The sequence below is a fragment of the Phaethon aethereus genome, assembly GCF_964289735.1.
Source record: "Phaethon aethereus genome assembly, chromosome: 15".
Classification (NCBI taxonomy): domain Eukaryota; kingdom Metazoa; phylum Chordata; class Aves; order Phaethontiformes; family Phaethontidae; genus Phaethon; species Phaethon aethereus.
Genome location: NC_138591.1, coordinates 17956224 through 17974826, shown reverse-complemented (window position 1 = coordinate 17974826; position 18603 = coordinate 17956224). Strand labels below are relative to the sequence as shown.

General features: G+C 45.4%; 1 protein-coding gene across 1 annotated transcript in view; it reads right to left on the bottom strand.

Moving 5' to 3' along the window:
* Positions 1–17149, bottom strand: part of PIGQ (phosphatidylinositol glycan anchor biosynthesis class Q) — a gene marked incomplete at both ends in the record, with an annotated part of 29010 nt that extends 11861 nt beyond the window's left edge. The window contains 5 exons of the mRNA XM_082006991.1: positions 3001–3154; positions 4154–4280; positions 9717–9837; positions 11032–11163; positions 16476–17149. Coding sequence (XP_081863117.1) covers positions 3001–3154; positions 4154–4280; positions 9717–9837; positions 11032–11163; positions 16476–17149 — 1208 coding nt within the window. The remainder of the gene's footprint in view (positions 1–3000; positions 3155–4153; positions 4281–9716; positions 9838–11031; positions 11164–16475) is intronic.
* Between the last annotated feature and the right edge of the window lie 1454 nt (positions 17150–18603).

Sequence of the window (18603 nt, the reverse complement as noted above, 5' to 3'; positions counted from 1 at the left end):
GGAGGGCAACGGCCATGCCATGCCCTGGGGCTGTGGCAAGGCTCTCGATTTCTGCTCCTGCTGATGAAGAGGTTGGTCTACCGGAAGTGGCAAGTGCTGCTGGAGGGTGGCCCCCATGAGCGGCAGCAATCGCCAGCTCCATGCCACCACCCTCACAGCAGCAAAAGAAGCAGCAAGCTTATCCCCCCAAGCTTACCTCTGTCTCTCCAGTTTAGATCTGCCCTTTCCCCTTGCTTCACAACCTTCCACAGCAGGAGTGGCCAAGGTCCTACCCCTCACACTCGAGTCAAGGCCATTCAATTTTGCCTCCACAGCACAGAGGTAAGGGAGAGGACTGGAGCCCCTGCACCTTCTTTAGTAAACCACAGCTGAAACATCCTTAAGAGCGGGAAGAGATCAACCCAATGGCTGGTGGCCCCTGCTGCATCCTCCCCTTAGGCTTTTGTAACTTGGTGCTATGACACTTGGAGCTACTTCTCCCAGAAAAATGGCAACAGTGAGAGAAGCTTGGGGTGATAAAGGGTGGGAAATAGAGACATCTACGGAATAACATTGAGGAAGAAAGAGCCCCTGGAACAGAGAAGAGGCACAAATACCCCTAGGCAGCAGTGTCCAACACACAGGGATGTAAAGCAGGGGGACACAGCCAATTTGTAGGGCAGAGCAGAGTCTGAGAAAGCCTGAGCTACAAAAGCCAGACTGGTTAACCAGCCTAGTTAAGGTGCAGAGGCTGCTCAGATTTCAAGGCAGTGTTGTGAAAGCAGAGCCACAGAGTCTTATCCAAGAGAAGAATGTGGTTTGAGTAACACCAACTGCTTCAAGGAATTGGCAGGCACAGCTCGGTGCACTAATCCTTAGGCAGGAAGGTGCCCAGGACAGCTTCTCCAGGTTGCTGGTACACACCTGTCCTGTGGCTCTGACTAAGGCCACACACTCCCCTGCACAGCCTGACATGGCACCCTGACATGGCATCAAGCGGGTGTTCCTGCTGTAGCACCTGCCCCACCTTCCCTGGCTGCCTGCACACACACGCCCGCTCTCATTTCACCATGAGGTTTGTTTCAGAAGGGGATCTCGGGCTTCAACAGCACCTGAACCAGCAAATTCTTCCGCCAGCTGCGGGAACGCAAGGTGTTGTGGCGATCGTGTTGATGTGGGTGACTGCTATCCCTTCCTCACCCTCCATAGGGGGCACCTGCCACTGCAGGGGCAGGGTGGTGCCAGTGGCAAGATAATGTATAGCTGCTCTATACTGCTAACAAACAGCTGAGGCCGGTAGATTGGCTCCCTGCAGCTCACAAGGGAAAAGCAATCAGCTGAGAAAATGCTTTTCTTCTTTCCATTCTCTGCATAATTAGGAGGAGCAAGGCCACTCCTCACAGACCAAACCAGAAAGTCCAGTAACTAGAGGTGTTGGAAGGAGACTCGCCATTACTGACATTACTGATTTCGGGTGTAAGCCCTATGCTCACAACAGAACTGATTCATAAATCATATCTCAATATTTTTAACTATTCCCTAAACTACCCATAACTAAAGTTTTACTATTTCTTCTGTTGTTTGCAATGTAGAGCCCTCTGCTTACAGCCTGGGGAGGAACGACGACCATTCCATACTTTATAAGCCAAAAGTTTATTTATTTATTACCTTTGTCTCTCATCTCCTCGGCAAGAGCAGCTATTCTCCAATGGCCTGCAGCAGTGTGCCCAGGTGGCCACAGCAGCCAACGGCATGCTGGCCTGTATCAGCAATAGTGTGGCCAGCAGGAGTAGGGCAGTGATCATACCCATGTACTTGGTACTGGTGAGGCTGCACCTTGAATACTGCGTTGAGCATTTTGGGCCCCTCACTACAAGAAGGACGTTGAGGTGCTGGAGCGTGTCCAGAGAAGGGCAACGAAGCTGGTGAGGGGTCTGGAGCACAAGTCTGATGAGGAGTGGCTGAGGGAACTGGGGGTGTTCAGTCTGAAGAAAAGGAGACTGAGGGGAGACCTTATCGCTCTCTACAACTACCTGAAAGGAGGCTGTAGCGAGGTTGGGGTTGGTCTCTGCTCCCAAGCAACAAGTGATAGAACGAGAGGAAATGGCCTCAAGTTGCAACAGGAGAGGTTTAGATTGGATATTAGGAAAAATTTGTTTAATGAAAGAGTGGTCAAGCATTGGAACAGGCTGTCCAGGGGGGTGGTGGAGTCACCATCACTGGAGGTGTTCAAAAAACGTACAGATGTGGCACTTCAGGACATAGTTTAGTGGGCATGGGAGTGTTGGGTTGATGGTTGGACTAGATGATCTTAAAGGTCTTTTCCAACCTTTATGATTCTATGATGCCTTGCTGCAGTACGTGTTAATGGAGGGCAGGAACAGAGCATGCTGGTGGGCACTGTTTGCACAGCAACCCTGACGTGCCCCGGACGTGCCCCAAAGCCCTCTGCATTCCCACACACTCCCTCGGAGTCTCTGCCTGGCTCTCAGGCTGTGGGGCCCTCCAGCAGGTCCTGACAATGACACCAGGATGGTGTCACAGCCATGCTGTAACCCCAAACCTGCCATCTGTGCTCCACGATACAGACAAGAACCTCTGAGGCAGGGCAGAGGCAGGGACTTTGGGGCTTCTCCAGAAGTACAAGGTTCACCTTTTCTCCTCCTCTCCTCCAGTTCCTCTCAAAACTACTGGGTAGAGTGCAACTGAAAGGAGTTCTATAAGGTTGAATCAACGGGATGGGGTGAACTGCTTTCTTGTCCTCTGCCTGTCAGGTAGTTTTATTTTTCTGGGCCACTACCACAGCAATAGATATTTAAATGCAGAAGAACTTGCTTGTACCGCTGTGGCCATCATTTCTACATGTATGAAAGAATGCAATAAATTAACTGCTGGCTAAACTGTGAATTCAAGAAAACTACACTAGGATTGAATGCTCCACAAATTAAAGACATGCCCTGAGTGTTCAGTGGCCCTTCCCTCCAAACATACCCAAGACACAACCAAGAGAGATCAACTCACCTGGCTCCGTAGACATAGAAGCAGTAGATGTGAAAGGTCAGAAGCGCAATGATGTCAGAGAGGATGCAGAGAGCCACGGTCAGGCCTAGACAAGCTGACAGACCGACATACCAGAGGATCATCTCAATGAATGGGGACATCAGGTGAATGTAGCCTAGTGGACATTGCAAAGTGTCAGTACTTGACAGACATCTTCCTGTTGACACTCTCAAAAGACTGGTTTTCCCCAGCCTAGAACATTGCTCCAGAAATCATAGCCTTGAAAACATGGAAGTAAAACTGGGAAACTCCTTTAGATGCCATCTTCTGTTTAGGAGGGCCAACAAAAACCCCCTTTCCCCCTAGGTTTCTGTCCAGGTGTGGCAGCTCTGTGAGGAAGGGGAGGACATGCTCAGCTTAAACAGAGCAGTCACCTTGCTCCACATGTGATTTGCTTTTCTACGTATGTGTCCAGGTTCCTAATTATATTTTTAACTGCACACCTCAACCTTTACTGCAACCATTCCCCTTTTCTTCCTATTCCCACAAAAGCCATTCCATATGGCTTTTCTAAAATAAAAGACCACGGAGGCACACAGTCTCTTTCATCACTAAAGTGGAGCAAAGTCACAGAAACGAGACCATACTTGATTGGTGAGCAGAGTAAATCAGTATAATAACTGAGGAGTTCACATCCATCATGACTATACTCCTTCATCAAGACACTTATCAAGGATAACAGGGGTGTGTTGAAATAACAAAATTGCTCTAAGCTGAAGTCAGTGACAAGACAGAGTTTGCATTTGCATCCCGTGAACACGCTTCTGATCCCTATCCTATCAGCTGCCTGTTACAGGGCAAAGAATATAAAAGCCTACAGAAGACCTAAAGCCTTTCCTTGGGCACTCAGTGCTAATGGCACCAAGTAAGTAAGCAAGCTCCGTCGTGACTTGCATGTCTTGCAAAGCATCAATACAAGCACGTTATTTAATATGCATGATTTCCTTGTGTGGGAATCCAACTTTGGCTTGAGTTCCCACAGCAGGAAGACTCACAGACAAGTTTGTACTTGCAGTAGTGCATTTTGATTCATTATTCACCTCTAGGCAAACATTAAACACTCGGGAGGGAAGAAATGAAAAGGAAGGCTGAAAAGTTAAACAATTGCACTTACTAATCCAAAGATGGATGTGGTAAAGGAAGAAGCGGCCCAAAACCTGATCCAAAGCTCGGTTCATTTTCAGTCCAGCTGGCGCTCCCATTAGCCACTGGAGCAGGTCTTGGAGCTCTTCAGCTACGTGCTACAAACACATGGAAGCAAGGCACCTGAGATAAATGACTGCTACCACACTGAAGAGGGCCAGGGTACTGTACATGCTGCCCCCCACCAAAGTATTCTTACAACACCCTTCAAACCAATGGAAAAAACAACATCCAAATTACTACTTCACAGACAACTAGTTAAATCAGGAATGCACCTTTACTGGCAAATGACTCTTTACCCAAACATAGCAGCAGAGACGAAGCTGAGCTGCTAAAATGGTCTCAGTTCCAGGAACATGAACCTAGTGTTTGTTTATGGCCACCTCTGGTAGATTTGCACAGTAGGATTTCTTGGTGTAATGAGTCCTTGAAATAGATGGCCAATGCTGGTGCACAAATCGACTTCTTTGGACAGTCAACTGAAAAGTCAGAACTGAGCAAGTAATTGAACTATGAGGAAGGCTGTCAGGATTTTAAAAGGAGCAAGATGGCAGTGCACTCATGGACAAAAAAGTCAAATTTTTACAACCTGTATGTGTTTACAGCAGGGTAGAAAACACAATTATATAAATGTATCTCATACATAAACAAACTTTCTTGATACTCTGTGGTGTACTAGGCAAGATTAACCATGCTGTATAGCATTGATCTTGCCTACCTATCACTCTGCAGGCTTCACGGAGAGATACCCATGGCATCCCAATAAAAAAAAAAAGGCCTCTGAAACATGGAGGAAAAAAGCCTAATGGAACTTGTCCCCAAATCACTGAGGGCTTTGACTCACAATTTCTGGTGATTTAATCCCAGGCTGATGTTATTTGCTGATTTTCTCTCCCTACCCCACTACTCTGCCAGAGGTTCCCCTTGCAGTTGCAGGGCAGAAGATGGGGTTGCTCTGCTCCTCAGCAGCTTGCACCTGACCAACTCACCTAAGCTGAAACCAGCAGTGAAGTCCATTTACCAGGTTATGAACTGAGGTAGCTGAGAGTGGTAACCTCCAGCAATCAGGTGGGGAACATACCTGGAAGAAGTGACCTCTCACACTGTCCTGCGTGAACAGAGATTGTGAGTAAAAGCCGCCTACCTCTGCAAATCCTACTTATAGTCAAGTCCATGCAAGAGAACTGCACTGACAATTGTGCACATGTAGAAGAATCAAGACATGCTACCTAAAGCTGATGGACTGTAGCCTATTTTCCCAATCATTCATATAGATAATTTCCCCACGGGGAAATTATTTCCAAGGAATGATTCCACTTTATTTATTAACCAACATGATCCTAGCAAAATGAGTGTGTAAACATTTACTTTTAGCGTAGTGGCAAAATTAAGGGCTTCATCTTCAACTTATCCAAAAGGATTGCCTTTTTATTTCATTCATTTTCCCTCTGTCTCACTGCAAGTCAGAACTGATTTGAACCCATGGATCTTACCTCTGTGGCTGAGAAGTGTCAGCTACTTTATAAATAGACTGGTTTTAATATTTAAAGTGTTGGACTGGTAACTTAGAAAAAGCATTTGGGGATTTTAATGAAATATTTAAATGCTTGAAAGCAGCCTTCAGCAAGGCTGTTTTTCAGCACCGAATGACTTCTGGAGGCTGCCAGTCCCAGAGGTGCTACTAAATTCTGACAGGGGCATATAGCTCTGGGAAGGTGCCCTAGCTTGCTGTTATTTAGCTGGGCAAGGCATTTCAAAATACAGTCCTAAGGCATAACCTTGCAGGTTGTTTTCCAGCCAGATATTTTAGGACTGATCAATAGCAAGCAGAATCAGAAATGGTGACTGGGACTCCAATTCTCCTGTTGCTGTCATGAATACTGAATGTGGCCAGTATCAATAAATAAGATACAGTGAATTGGAAGTGTTTACATAAAGGGGTGTAGGGACATTACCAAACTGGAGACCAAAGATGTCATGGTTTAGATGAGATCACTGTGGAAATACTTCCTTTACTGTCATGCTCTTCTTTCTAGCCTCCATATGCAGAGGGTCTAATGGTGATGTGGCATCAGTGGAGAAGGACACACAGCGCACTGCGGGTGGGCACTGGGAAGCACAGTGCAAACTTCCCGAGTGGAGCATCTAGTGCAAGTCGGAGCAAGCAGAGCCACAGCACTCCCTACCAGACACATCTGCCCTGTGTCTGTTGCAGGCGTTTGGGGCTCTAAGTCACACTGTTTTACAAATTAACATCGAATATATTTTTCCAGGAGTGTCCTCTCTGCTTGCTTTGTTCATGGATTAGAACATGACTGAATAGGGACTTATATCCAATTATCTCTAAGCCTCAGTAACATTTTTGGAGGCATAATCTATGATAAATATTTAACTGTTTCAAAGAGATTACAGCTTAAGAAAAAGAGACATCAGTAAGGATGAGAGAGGTGAAGGAGAAAAAAAAAAAGAAGATGGTTTTTACACAGTTCTTTTTAAAGCAGACAAATGTAGCACTTTGAATCAGGTATTTTTGAAAGAAGGCTGTCTGTGGAAGGCAAAAACAAGGACAACCATTGGGAAGCCTGGTGTGATTGAGAGGAAGGAGGAGGGTAGGAGTTGTGAGGGCACCTACAGGGAGAAGGTTAATCACATTTTCCATCCTTGGATTTGAAAGTCTGCTGCAAAATCAGTCCTTCGTATTGCACAGAGCTCCTTGCCAGTTACTCCCTAGGTGTCTCTGAATCACATCTGCCTCATTTACTGACAAAAGCAACTTGTTATTACAGTCAGCACAGCGCAGCTCATCAAGCTGTGAAAGTGGGAGCTGCAGTCAATGATGTCTTGCGCATCATCAACAATTGCTAACTAAGTGCTGATTTGAGAACCATTATATCAGGAGATGACGAATGATGGCTAGGGAGCACGGCTTGATCCTCACGTCAGCAGGCTGAGCTTGTGACCCTGGCAGTTGTTGAGAGCCAAAATAACCTACCTACATCTGCTTCCTTCCACAAAGAGGTTTGCTAACAAAAAACAATGAGCACTGTGTCCTGTCTCCACACAGCTACGATTTTGTCAATATTAAAATCAATCAATCAGACCAATAAGGTTATACGTTATATAAGGTTAGTTTGTCAATATTAAAATCAACCAAATCAATAAGGTTAAAATAAGGTTATGTATATAACCTTATAATATATAATGATCTTATAATATATATAATGTTCTATTTACTAACAGATACAGACATGTAAGGTCAATGCTATCAGCAGATCTGGGGCACATATCAAAAACAGAATAGCAAGGAGCATTAGGGAAGGAAAAGTAACTCATTCTGCACATGGGAAACTTCGCGTTACTGAACTTGGCAACACATGAGCGCTTGAGAAAGCCCAAGTGATGGGAATAATGCGTACCAGATGGACACTCAGCAGCAAAGAGGAAACCTACTGCTGAATGGCTAAGGGGAGATTTTGCTGTCATACTGGAAAAGAAGTGGTGCTGGCTTGCACACCACATGCTGAAATCACTGGTATATTTTGGGATCACTCAGATCTGCATTTTTTAAGGCCTGCACATAATGCATATAAATCAATGCCCGCTGAAGGCAGTAAAAGGACTCCAAATGATTTTATGTCCACAATCTAATATGCTTGAAAGAAGAAAGTAAGGCTGGAAAGTAAGAAAAGTTGTAACTGGCCTGAACTGATAAGCTGGGAGAAGCAGAGAAGAAAGGCACCGACTGACTACCAGGCCACCCAGACAAGGAGGAGTTAGCACTTCCAGGAAAGTAAGTAAACAGCTCTTGGTGATAGCAAAGTAATAAAGTCCGCACATGTAGGAGACATGGTGAAAATAACTGACGCTGTGATGTGTAAGTTGAGTGACGATGAGATAAATTACTGAAAGAGGAACGAAGGAACAACTCTCACAAGCAAGCCTATCCAGGACCGGTGCTGGGTACACCTTGAGCCAGAAAGTGTCCATCTGCCAAAGACATCGGGCAGATGGAAGCCCTCCTGGAGCCACCTGTGCAAACAGGAACGCAGCCAAAAGCCACTTCCTCGCAGACTTGTTAAGAAATCAGATTTCTGAGAGCTGGGCACTTACAGTAATCCCATAGGGAGAGCTCTAGAGAACTTAAACTTCTCCAGCTGAAATATCTGTAAGGGAAAAGACTTAGAAAAGTATTTTTAGCATATAGCTCAAATACGAGAGCAGGTGTATTGCAAGAATTGTGGTCCTTTCTACCCCACCACTGCTGCTGAATAGTGTCTGCAGCAGTCTTTAAAATATGCAATCCTTAAAAGTTTGACTATGAAAAATAACAAAAATAGCAATAATCATGATCCACAGCTATGCTGGACACTCTATACACACTTTCTGAAAGCATAACATGTACAAGAACTATCAGAAACCTATGGCTTAAAAGGTTAGGCATGGACCAAGCAGATCATCAAGGGAAACAAGCTCTTACCAAGAAAGACAGGATAAGTAGGAAAAATTAATTGCTGATGGAATTCTCTAATCAGAATAAAATTCCTCCCAACCAAGAAGCTACAGAAAGAGCAAAGAGAGGATGTTCTCCAGATGCTAGAAAGAAACGAATGGAAAGATTCACCTTCTCTCCCAGAAATGAAAGTGGGCAGAGAAAGGATTAGGCTGTGCAGCTGCATGACAGTGCTCAACACTGGCTGCACATGTATTCCCAAGACACAGAAGCTCTTAAAATGGAGCTATCTTCAGATTAGTGGTCTGGTCTCCAGCCTCTGAAGTACATTCTATGTTCCTTACTGCCACTAAACAGATATATTGGAGTACTGCACCTAAAATCAGCCACCAGAAAAGCAGGATAGCATGAGTCATACTTGTTCTTCATGAATTTATGCTGATGCCAAGGGATCTTAGTGAGCAAGTGGAGTTATATTTGAGAAAATCACAGGACACAGCAAGTTCTCCTAGTTTACCATCTGTACACCAGAGCTCTTAGACAGGATTTCAGGTGTTTGTACCCTGGCTAGGATACAGAGCTAACACCTTTGGATTTCCCCATCAAATTCCTCTTCACAAGCAGAGCTGCGCTGCTTACAAAGTTGGACTTTTCAGCAGTTTATCAGATTCAACGCAGGTTACAGCTTTTTTTTTTTTTCCAAATGCCACTTATAGCAACAACTTGAGGACACTTCCTGTTGACTCCGGAATAAAAGTATTCTGGCTCGATAACCACTCAACCTGCAGCTGCAGAGCTCTGTCCAAGCCATAATTGTTACTTTAGGAGCTACAGCAGCCCTCCGGTAAACATCTAATTACTACTCACTGCACACGCAAAGCAGAGCTGTGTTCCTTTTGAGCAGCCCCAGCAGGCTTGATTTGAAGATTTCACTGTTCTTGAAGGGAGCTAATTTGCATGACTTCAGACAGGACTCTCTGAAATCCTTGTGCATAAGGGATCGCCTCCTTAAAACTACCCCAGGCATCAAGAGCTGGTCAGTACCCACAGCAGATGAAAGAGGAACAGCTCTGGCCAGACTTACATCAGCCACAGGGATGAGGGTGTCAGCAAGGTGACCAATTCGGTTCTTTCTGTACAGCCAGGACATCAGCAGTATCCCCAGAGCCACATCAATCAGCAGAGACACAAAGATGTTGGCTTTCCTGCATGCAGGATAAAGAGAAACAGTGTTAGAGAAAAAGGAAGGACTGTGCTTAATGTTTCAATGACAATTGTCGGTTTCACTTATATGGCATCTTTAATGTCCCAGGGACACCAGGACAATTTACTGAAGAACACAGTGTAGGGATCTTTTGACTTTCACTGGTGTGCTGCTACTTCTGTGGCCAAACACGGAGCCACGCAGAGCCTGCCATGCCACAAAACCTTTCTTAGTAAGGGGAGCGAAGAGAATTGAAGCTACAAAGAGTAATGTTAGTCAAAGTGTGTGTGTATATATATATACTCAGGAGGGATTTACCAATACTAAGGGCATCATCACTTGCAGTATCCATGTTGAGATCAGATGGCTTTCCAAGAGGTATACTTGAGTTGAACCACTAGTCAATGTAATAAATAGTGTTTCAGGGTACACAAACATACACAGAAGGGCTGCTGAACTGCCCCCTCACTGCTGGAGTTTCTGAATGAAATTCCATGACGAGAGTTATTTGGGAAATGAGATTAAACAATCACAGTTATTTTTGCCTTCAAATCTGCTAATATATTTTAAGTGTTCCCTGGGAGTCTGTTACTGCAGGATCAGAGAACCACACAGAACAAGACTCGGTGTGTAATGGCCATAGGGCATTCAATATCTGTCTCGGATCTCTGCCTCTCCCTGTTCCACTCACCGTGCTGCATGTTTGCTTTTTCTGTTACGCTGACTTTGTTGCTGCTGTTGGACTCTCTGGTCTGCAGTTACCACAAGAAAGATTCCCCAAGAGAGTGGGTGAAAGAGGGGAACATTTAAGCTGTTCTGCTCTTATGGAAAGTGCCACTGAATAATGATTGCAGTTTTTGCTTAACAGCAGTATAAGTGAAAGCAATGAGCTTGTGGGAGTAGTGATAACAAAGCACTACACACATGGGTGCAGCACAAGCTTTCTGTGGGCAATATCCCGGTCGCCTTTCCCAGGCTAGGGAGAAAGGCATATATCTGGCAAAAGATATAATTAACATAAACAGAGTGCAGAGTAAAGATCTGCAAACTAGCAGGGAGTAGAGCAAGGAAGAAAACATGACATGGTGCAGCGAGGACCCTGAAGTGCTGTGTGGGCACAGGATCTATGGTTTGTGTTCCCCAGAGGAGACAGGGCTAGAGAAAAGACCTGCATGACTTTATGTGCACTCTGTACCTCATTAGTTGAGGCTGGTTTTGAGCCTTCTTGTTGCTGCCGATGACTTGGAGGTGCTGCAGGCGATGTCCCAGCTGCTCACAAGTTGAGAGTTTGCTCCATAAGAAAGACAAAGGCCAAAACTTCAGCACCCTGCAGAAACACCATGGGAATTTTTTCCTTTTGCCACACAGCAGGCTGTACAGCGTACGAACGTCATGCAAAATATTCAGTGTAAAGTTAAGGTTGTGCAACCAGAGACGGTGTCAACATATTATCATTAAAGAATATTAGATGTTATCTACTCTCCTAAAGGTTAACAGACTTAAGGCAACCTTTCCAGATCAAGACATCTAAAGCAGACAACCCAACCTCTCATTTCCATTCTGTAAAACCAAGTGTCTGGCTCTTCCAAGGAAGCCAGAATGCAACCCTCATTCCACCCTGTGCTTTGGGATACATCACTGGGATTGCATGCTGCTCTAAGTATCCAGGAGACTGGAGTCAAGGCAGTCGTGTGTACAGCGCAACAACACAACGTGGTGCAACCATTTCACAAATCCCAGTATTATCCCAGTACTAATCACAAGTCTCTATTTAGTGTGAGCTTGGTATAACAAACAGCTGTGTTCTCCCTGCAGTTTGTATCCCTTTTCCACTTGGTCCTTTCTTCCTTTTTTCTTTATTACTTCCAAATTCCTTTCTCTAGGTCTTCAGTTCTATTTTCTCTTCATTGCCTTGCCAAGAGTGGCTGGCATTATGTAGATAACACAACATTTAGCCTGTAATTGGGTTTCAGAGCTAACATCCACATTAGGCTTGTAGGGGAGGAAATATTCACACGGTTCTTTTTTTATGACTCAGAAGAAAAGTACTAAATCATACTCAATTATTTTTGGGAGTTACTTTTATTACCACACAACCTATAAAGAAAGGAACGATGGTGATTTGTGTAGTCTAAAATGACACCACTGGATGCAGGCTGGTCAAAGAAAGCCCAGCAGCGGTACAGCAACACAAAGCACCATGTTTGTTGTGGGGAATAAATTCTGATGTGGACGTAATTTGGATGGCTTCTGTTCCCATACACAATGGTTGTTTCACTATTTTCACAGTGTTTCACTGTTTCTTATTAAGGGTCCAGGAATCTATGTTCACTTTTCTTCCTTCACCTACTCTCTCTTACTGCTTTGGCATGTTCCTTCAGTTTACATTCATTCCAAATGCTAAAATCATTCCTGGTATTCTGCTTCGCTTTTGAAATTGTCCAGCTGTTTGGATCATTAGTGCACATCCCTGCAATGTGTGCATGCCTTTCCCAGACTTCATCTGGAGGACTTCAGCCTGTGGCCAGCAGCAGAGCGCCTTCAGGACTGGCCAGGATAAAATGCAGGATGGGGAGACTGGGGGTCCAGCTGCTATTTAGACATTTCACAGAAATCGAAAGGGTATGGCTCGTTCAAAATCCTGCTTGGTTCACTGTGGTTGCTATCCCCTTCCTTCCCCCATCTTCCTGAGCCCTTTCAATCATCCTTCATGCAAGGTTTGTCAGCTTAAAAAACAGAGTGCTGAAGTTCCTCCTTCCCCCTCCCCATTCAAATTTCAGACACATGGGTTTTGAAATACACGCAGTGTACTGTGAATCATTCTTCTTAATTTGAGGCCTCCAAGTTACTCAGCTCTTCATTACAGCCTCCCACCTTAGAGACAAATGAGTGTACTGTTCTTCAGCTGACTTGTCAGGAGGTGGTACCTAAAGCGGCGGGGGAAAGAGCACCGTGCAGGGGAGGGAGACACGGTGGTGGGCGACTGCACTGGCCACTGATCTCAAAGACCTGGGTTTGCAGATTCACCGAGGCACAAGTGCAGACGAGTTTTCTCTTCCAATTATATCCTAGTCCAGTGGTTACAAATTCTGGTGTGGCAAACCTTTGCTAGAGCAGAGAATTGCACTTGAAATGCAAAGAAGGGGGAAGGAGAAATGCTCTACCTGTGTGGTTACGTACAGATGGCTGAAGGTGAAAAATTACTGGTCAAACCAACAGCTGCCAGACCACCTCAGTTAAAGTGGAAAGCAATGGCTCTGGGGCCCTGTGCTAAATACTCACTGGGCTGACGATCTCCCCATCCTCTCCCAGCAACGTGTGTCTCTCACCATCCATTGCTGCTCCACGAGTCCCTAAGCTAGTGGCAGCTAGCTTGTGGGTCACCCACTGACCATACACCCCTGGTCTCCCGCTTCAAGGGAAAGCTGCTGCTCTCTTCTGCCTGAGGAATCTCTTGCACGAGTGAGAATGACTTCCAAAGCAGCCTCATCCCCAGGAGCACCCCCCAATGTGGGCACCTACCAGGTAAACGCATCTCCTTGATTGAATAGGACGGGCCCAAAAGACACATCAGAGGTCCGTGCTTGTCTGTACTACCACTGACTCTCTTTTCTTTTCACTTAACATCAACAGGACAACCTCTATCCCACCTACATACTTTCTTTGGAAAGTAAATACATACACATACTTATTTAAATAAAAATACAAACACTCTGTAAAAAGCTCAATATAATAGTTGCAAGATGTGCTACGGAAACTCCCATCTCTAGGAGTACCGAGAAAGGAAGCCAAAAATATTTCTTGTGTGGTCTCCTACCCCTATGCATACCAACTATGCATTGCCATAAATGCTCCCAATTGTTTACCACACAGACTATGGAATGATTTTCAGAAGTGCAATGGAAAACCAAGCAAACAAAAACCAAAACCAAACCAGTGATGTTGTGTCATTGCATTATTTAAGCAGCAGGAGATCTTTGGGGTATTTCCAAATATGAGGAATTTTAGCAATAAGTTTTTCCAAAAGCAAGGGTGGCTTTTCCAGATATCAGATGAAAAGCAATCTTTCCAACTCAGGATCACACACAAATGTTAAAGCTTCATTAACCTGGCTGTCTTTTTGCTCCTTGCTTGAAACTGCAGGAACAGTGCCTCCCTTCTGGATGAGGAATCAGAGGTCATGGTGTTTGTAAACAGACTTTTTTCAAGAGGAGCACACAATTTATTGCCTCAATACTAAAGCACACTAGAGACCTTCAGCGGTAATGGAAATCCTGCACACAGGTCCCTCTAAAGAGAGAATTGCAATGGCCACCCTTTAGCACAAGGTGGTGCTGAAGAAATGCCTTAATTTGAGATGTGCAGGATTTGAGAGCACTTCGCAAGCTTGGATGGATGTCAGCGCTCACTTTCAGGGATTTCTAACGATGCTGCCCTGCTTCCCCAGCTCAAATACACAACAGTGGCATATCTAAAAAAGCCCCAAGCCTCCACAACCTGAGGGGACATCACTGATCTCTTTCTTTAGCTTTTCAAAGCTGACTATCCCTTTACACCACAAAAACCTGTGAAAGAAAGAAGTCTAGTGACCAGAAGCAGCAAAAAACAGATAGATCCTATTTTATGGGATGTCCTGTCCCAGCACAGGGAGGAGGTGACTGGAAGATATCTTCGAACACTCCCTGCCTTGTGTGTGTCAGCACAAGGGAGGTTGTTCCACACATCACACAGTAAATTGAACCAAATTATATTAAATGACTTAGAAGGTCAAGCAGGAGGTTTGTCATAAAGTCAGTTACTAATCTCTGTTGTCTAAGACTGATGTTTTAAAACACCTGTAAGATAAGTAAATATCATGCTGATACTACGGGTAAATAAAACAAAGCAGAAAGAAGCATGTATCTACTTCCCAAGGTTAAGAACAAGTTCAACCTAGGTTTACGCACAGCAAGCCTCGCATTCTGCCTGCTGGTACGTACAGCTGGCTGCCAGCCTGGCTGCTGCTCTGGCTCAAAACGTCTGTACCAGGCTTAGGAAAAGCTGAAATCAGAATAGTGGCTGATAAGCTGGGTAGCAGCTATCTGTGCCCAACCTGTCAGACTCAGCTCAGGCTCCCAAGTTATGCTTTGACTGTGGCCTTCTGGAGATGTGCGAGGCTTGAGCTTAATCTGACTCTAAGCCTGGCCTGAGTCCTAGCACCAATCAAAGTGTGCAAGGCTGACTTTGAGACCAAGCGTCTACACAGAAAAGGATCATCCTGTTTGTTGGTAGTCACACACACTCCATGGACAGCCAGAAAAAGGACCTTCAGAGCTGACTCTCAATCTTCTACCCAACCACAAAGTTCTGGTTTAGTTACCATTAACGACCATTAATGCATAGCCAGTGTCTGCAGAGCAGTCCTGGGAACCAGTGGTCCCTGATTAGATCAGGTTTGGGTTTGACCCTAAATCTCTTCTAACAGAGTAATGCAAAACCAGACAGCTTTCCCTTTGTGCACCAAAACGTACAACCCAACTGTTCAGAAAAATCTTTGTGTATGAAGAGTTTCACCGTAATTTTTTATGACAGTATCATACAACTGGAAACCTGTTAAAAGATGCCATTCCCCATACCCTTAGGCTGTACTTGAGAAGATTTATCCATAAATACAGTAGCAGCTGTTATCCAAATTTCATCAAAGTGTCCCCTCACAGCTTGGAACCTGAAGTCCACTCCCCTCTCTGGTACAACCTCTCTAGGCAGGCTGACCAGACGCATTATTAAGCTTTACACGCAGAACCTTCTCCCCTTCAAATTTGCTCAGAGCTCCTCTCTAGTGCGACCACTTGCCATGCATTAAATTTGAAGCATCCTATTCAGTTTCATAGGGACTTCAAGGATTCGCATAGACCGGCACTCCTTGGTTGAGGAAGCCCTTAGCTTCGTGTTTTCAATGGAGCTCCCCAACTTTAATAGCAGCTCCACCGCAGTCTGACTCCAACAGAAAGTTTATCCAGGAGCTCTCTGCCTCTTGCTGCCCATGGAACCTGACATACCACTGTTTTATACTGGGTTGGTCTGTGGATGCGGTGGGACTGGCATAAGCAGCAGCACATCCCTCCACCCTTCTCATGACTGAGGCTCGTATCAGCTGGTTCGCCTCTTGCCCTCCTTGCAGCAGGTCTGCACTTCTGCGGCACTCCTCTGTGGCCTGTCCCTGCCAGCCACATAAGGTCCACCAGCCTGACCCACAGCCTGCTGGATTGTGCCTGCTGGGGTGCAAGGGCATAAAGAGGGGCTGCACTGCAGCTGGGACCAGCTGGCAAGGACCTCTTCACAGAGAAGCTCCACAGGAGGCATATTCACCTGTCAGCTGCAGCCCTGCTCCACAGTCCATACCTATTATGACATGTGCTGTACCATCTAAAGGCCCCTTTACACACTGGTGATCTCAGAGATCAGAAGACCTCCAAGAGGTACATAAGGTCCACAAATCTACAAGCAGTACCAGGAGATACGATGTGACTGATACTGATGAAAGAGACGATTTTGTATCGACTGTATTTCTTACTGGGGCTGAGCAGGAACCTTGCAAATGCCTAAACATGAATTACATTTCCATGCAAAACATAAGCTGGCCGACGTCGCACGACTTACCTGCTCCTGCAGACCCCAGAGATAAATGAAAGCAGAAATGTCAGCAGCATGCACACAGGCACAGAGGCCTGCTTCATCAGCTCCACGATGATACTAGCTTCAACGCCATCTGACTGCCAGTGGGTCAACTTGATGGGCCCATCGTCGTATCTGTCCGTCATGAACAGTATCTTACTCTTCGCAACTGTGTCAAAGATGGCAGAGAGCTTTGAAGCATCATCTGTTCTGTGGTCAGTGGAGGAAGCTGTGTCCAAAGGGGGATGTAGATAGGAAAGCATGACTTTGCGCTGGTCATAGTATACGAAGATGATTTCTTCCTCCTTAGGGTTGTTAGAGTGTTTCTGAAGGGTAGAACAGCTCCAGAATTTGCTGTCTCCCTCTTTGCTTATCTGAATCCACGGCTCATGGGAGAATATTGTCCCAAGGTCTTCCAAGAACTCACTCAGACTCCCTTCTTTCTCCTGTTTGCTGTTGCTCCATGAGCCAAGCACAGAAACACTGACTTTAGTCACCCGCTGGACTTCACTGAGATATTGCTTCACCTGGACAGGAATAAAAGGGAAATGGACCACGGCAAGGATAACAGCAGAGTTCTGTTCCGAGATCCAACGGCCGATCAAAATGCCGCTTTCTGCTGAGGAGCAGCACGACGGAAAGAAGACCTTAAGTACCATGGCAGCGATCCTGGAAGAATGGTACACCTGCCAATAAACAGAGAAATAGAACTTGAAAATGGCAATTAAATGCAAGGAAAATTTGAGCTGACCACAGTCACTGGTGAGGAGGCCCAATCAAGTTTTAAAAATGCCAAGTCCAACCACTTGCATAATGACATTAGTGACAGCCAGCAAATACACACACATTAGAGGAGTATTTAGGAGGTTCCTGATAATCTGCAGTCTTTGAAGTGAGGGGTAGTGAGGGGTAGTTTCTCAGCAAAGCCCTCCTCTGAGTCCTGGAGCAGTCTTCCATCATGGTACACTGATAAGCACAGCCCATCAGACCAGCCAAGATCAGGAATCCATCCAGCCTCAGATCTTGGATCCGACACTGTATGCACTTGAGCACTTCCTAGAGAAGGGACATCGTAGCACACCATGATGCCTCTGGGGAATAGTTCCTCCTATTACTGACAATCAAATATTGGTTTATGCTATAAGGCCAGATAATTTCAAAGCCTCCTTTATCATCTATGTTGCAGAGGACAGCTCTGGGTTCCAACTCACTGAACAACCTTGGTCAGATCACTCGTCTCCTCTTGTCTCACTCCCCTCATCTGGAAACAGAGATGGTAATTTTGTCAAAAGGGACTACAGTGATTAACTGATTGAAGTTTACATAGTGGTTTTAACACATTAGATACAAGATCCTAAAAAAGGAGAAGCATCTCTGCTTCAGTGTTCTTTATCTACAATATTTTTCTTCGCATCATTAAGAAAACATCTCAATGGCTTTGTAAGACTTTTACAAAAAGGGGCTTTGAGGCAGTTGACAATGTCTCTTTAAATAAGGTGGAGGTTTCTAACAGAAATATAATTGCAGTAAGGAGGGCGCTGGCGCAGAACAGTCAGCATCCGGCACCCGTTGTCCTTTCCCGTCCTTCAATGCTTTGTTAGAGATGTGAAAACTCTGCAGCCCCCTGAGGCTGGCTCCTCTGCGAGGGACCCAGTCAATTGGAAAGAGGAACACAGACTGTATTTATAATACTTAGAGAGGATGCGCAATGTGGAGGTCCCTGGTGGTTTTGTTTTTCCTCTCTTTTTAATAAAGGACAATTGATCTAGTAAATCTCAGCACCTGGCAATTTGCTATGGCATGGAGGAGGCGATGGGGAAGCAGCAGAGGCAAGTGATTAACCTACTCCCAGCCTCACAGCCCTGCCAAGAACAGCAGTAGGAAATGTCTGCTCACGGATGAGTTGTCAGCCCCTCGAGGCAGCAAGGTGAAGTTTCCTTGGTGCACAGCTTGCTCCTCCGATGGCAGAAGTATCAGAGTCGCTGCGCTTGCAAGGAGTAGTATTTTTTCTCCTGGGACTGAATTTTCCCTTTTACTGCAAACCTGCAAAGCACACCCCAAGGCTTCCCCTCAAACAGGCGTAAGGGTGCTCATGAGGGATTTTGTTCGCAGC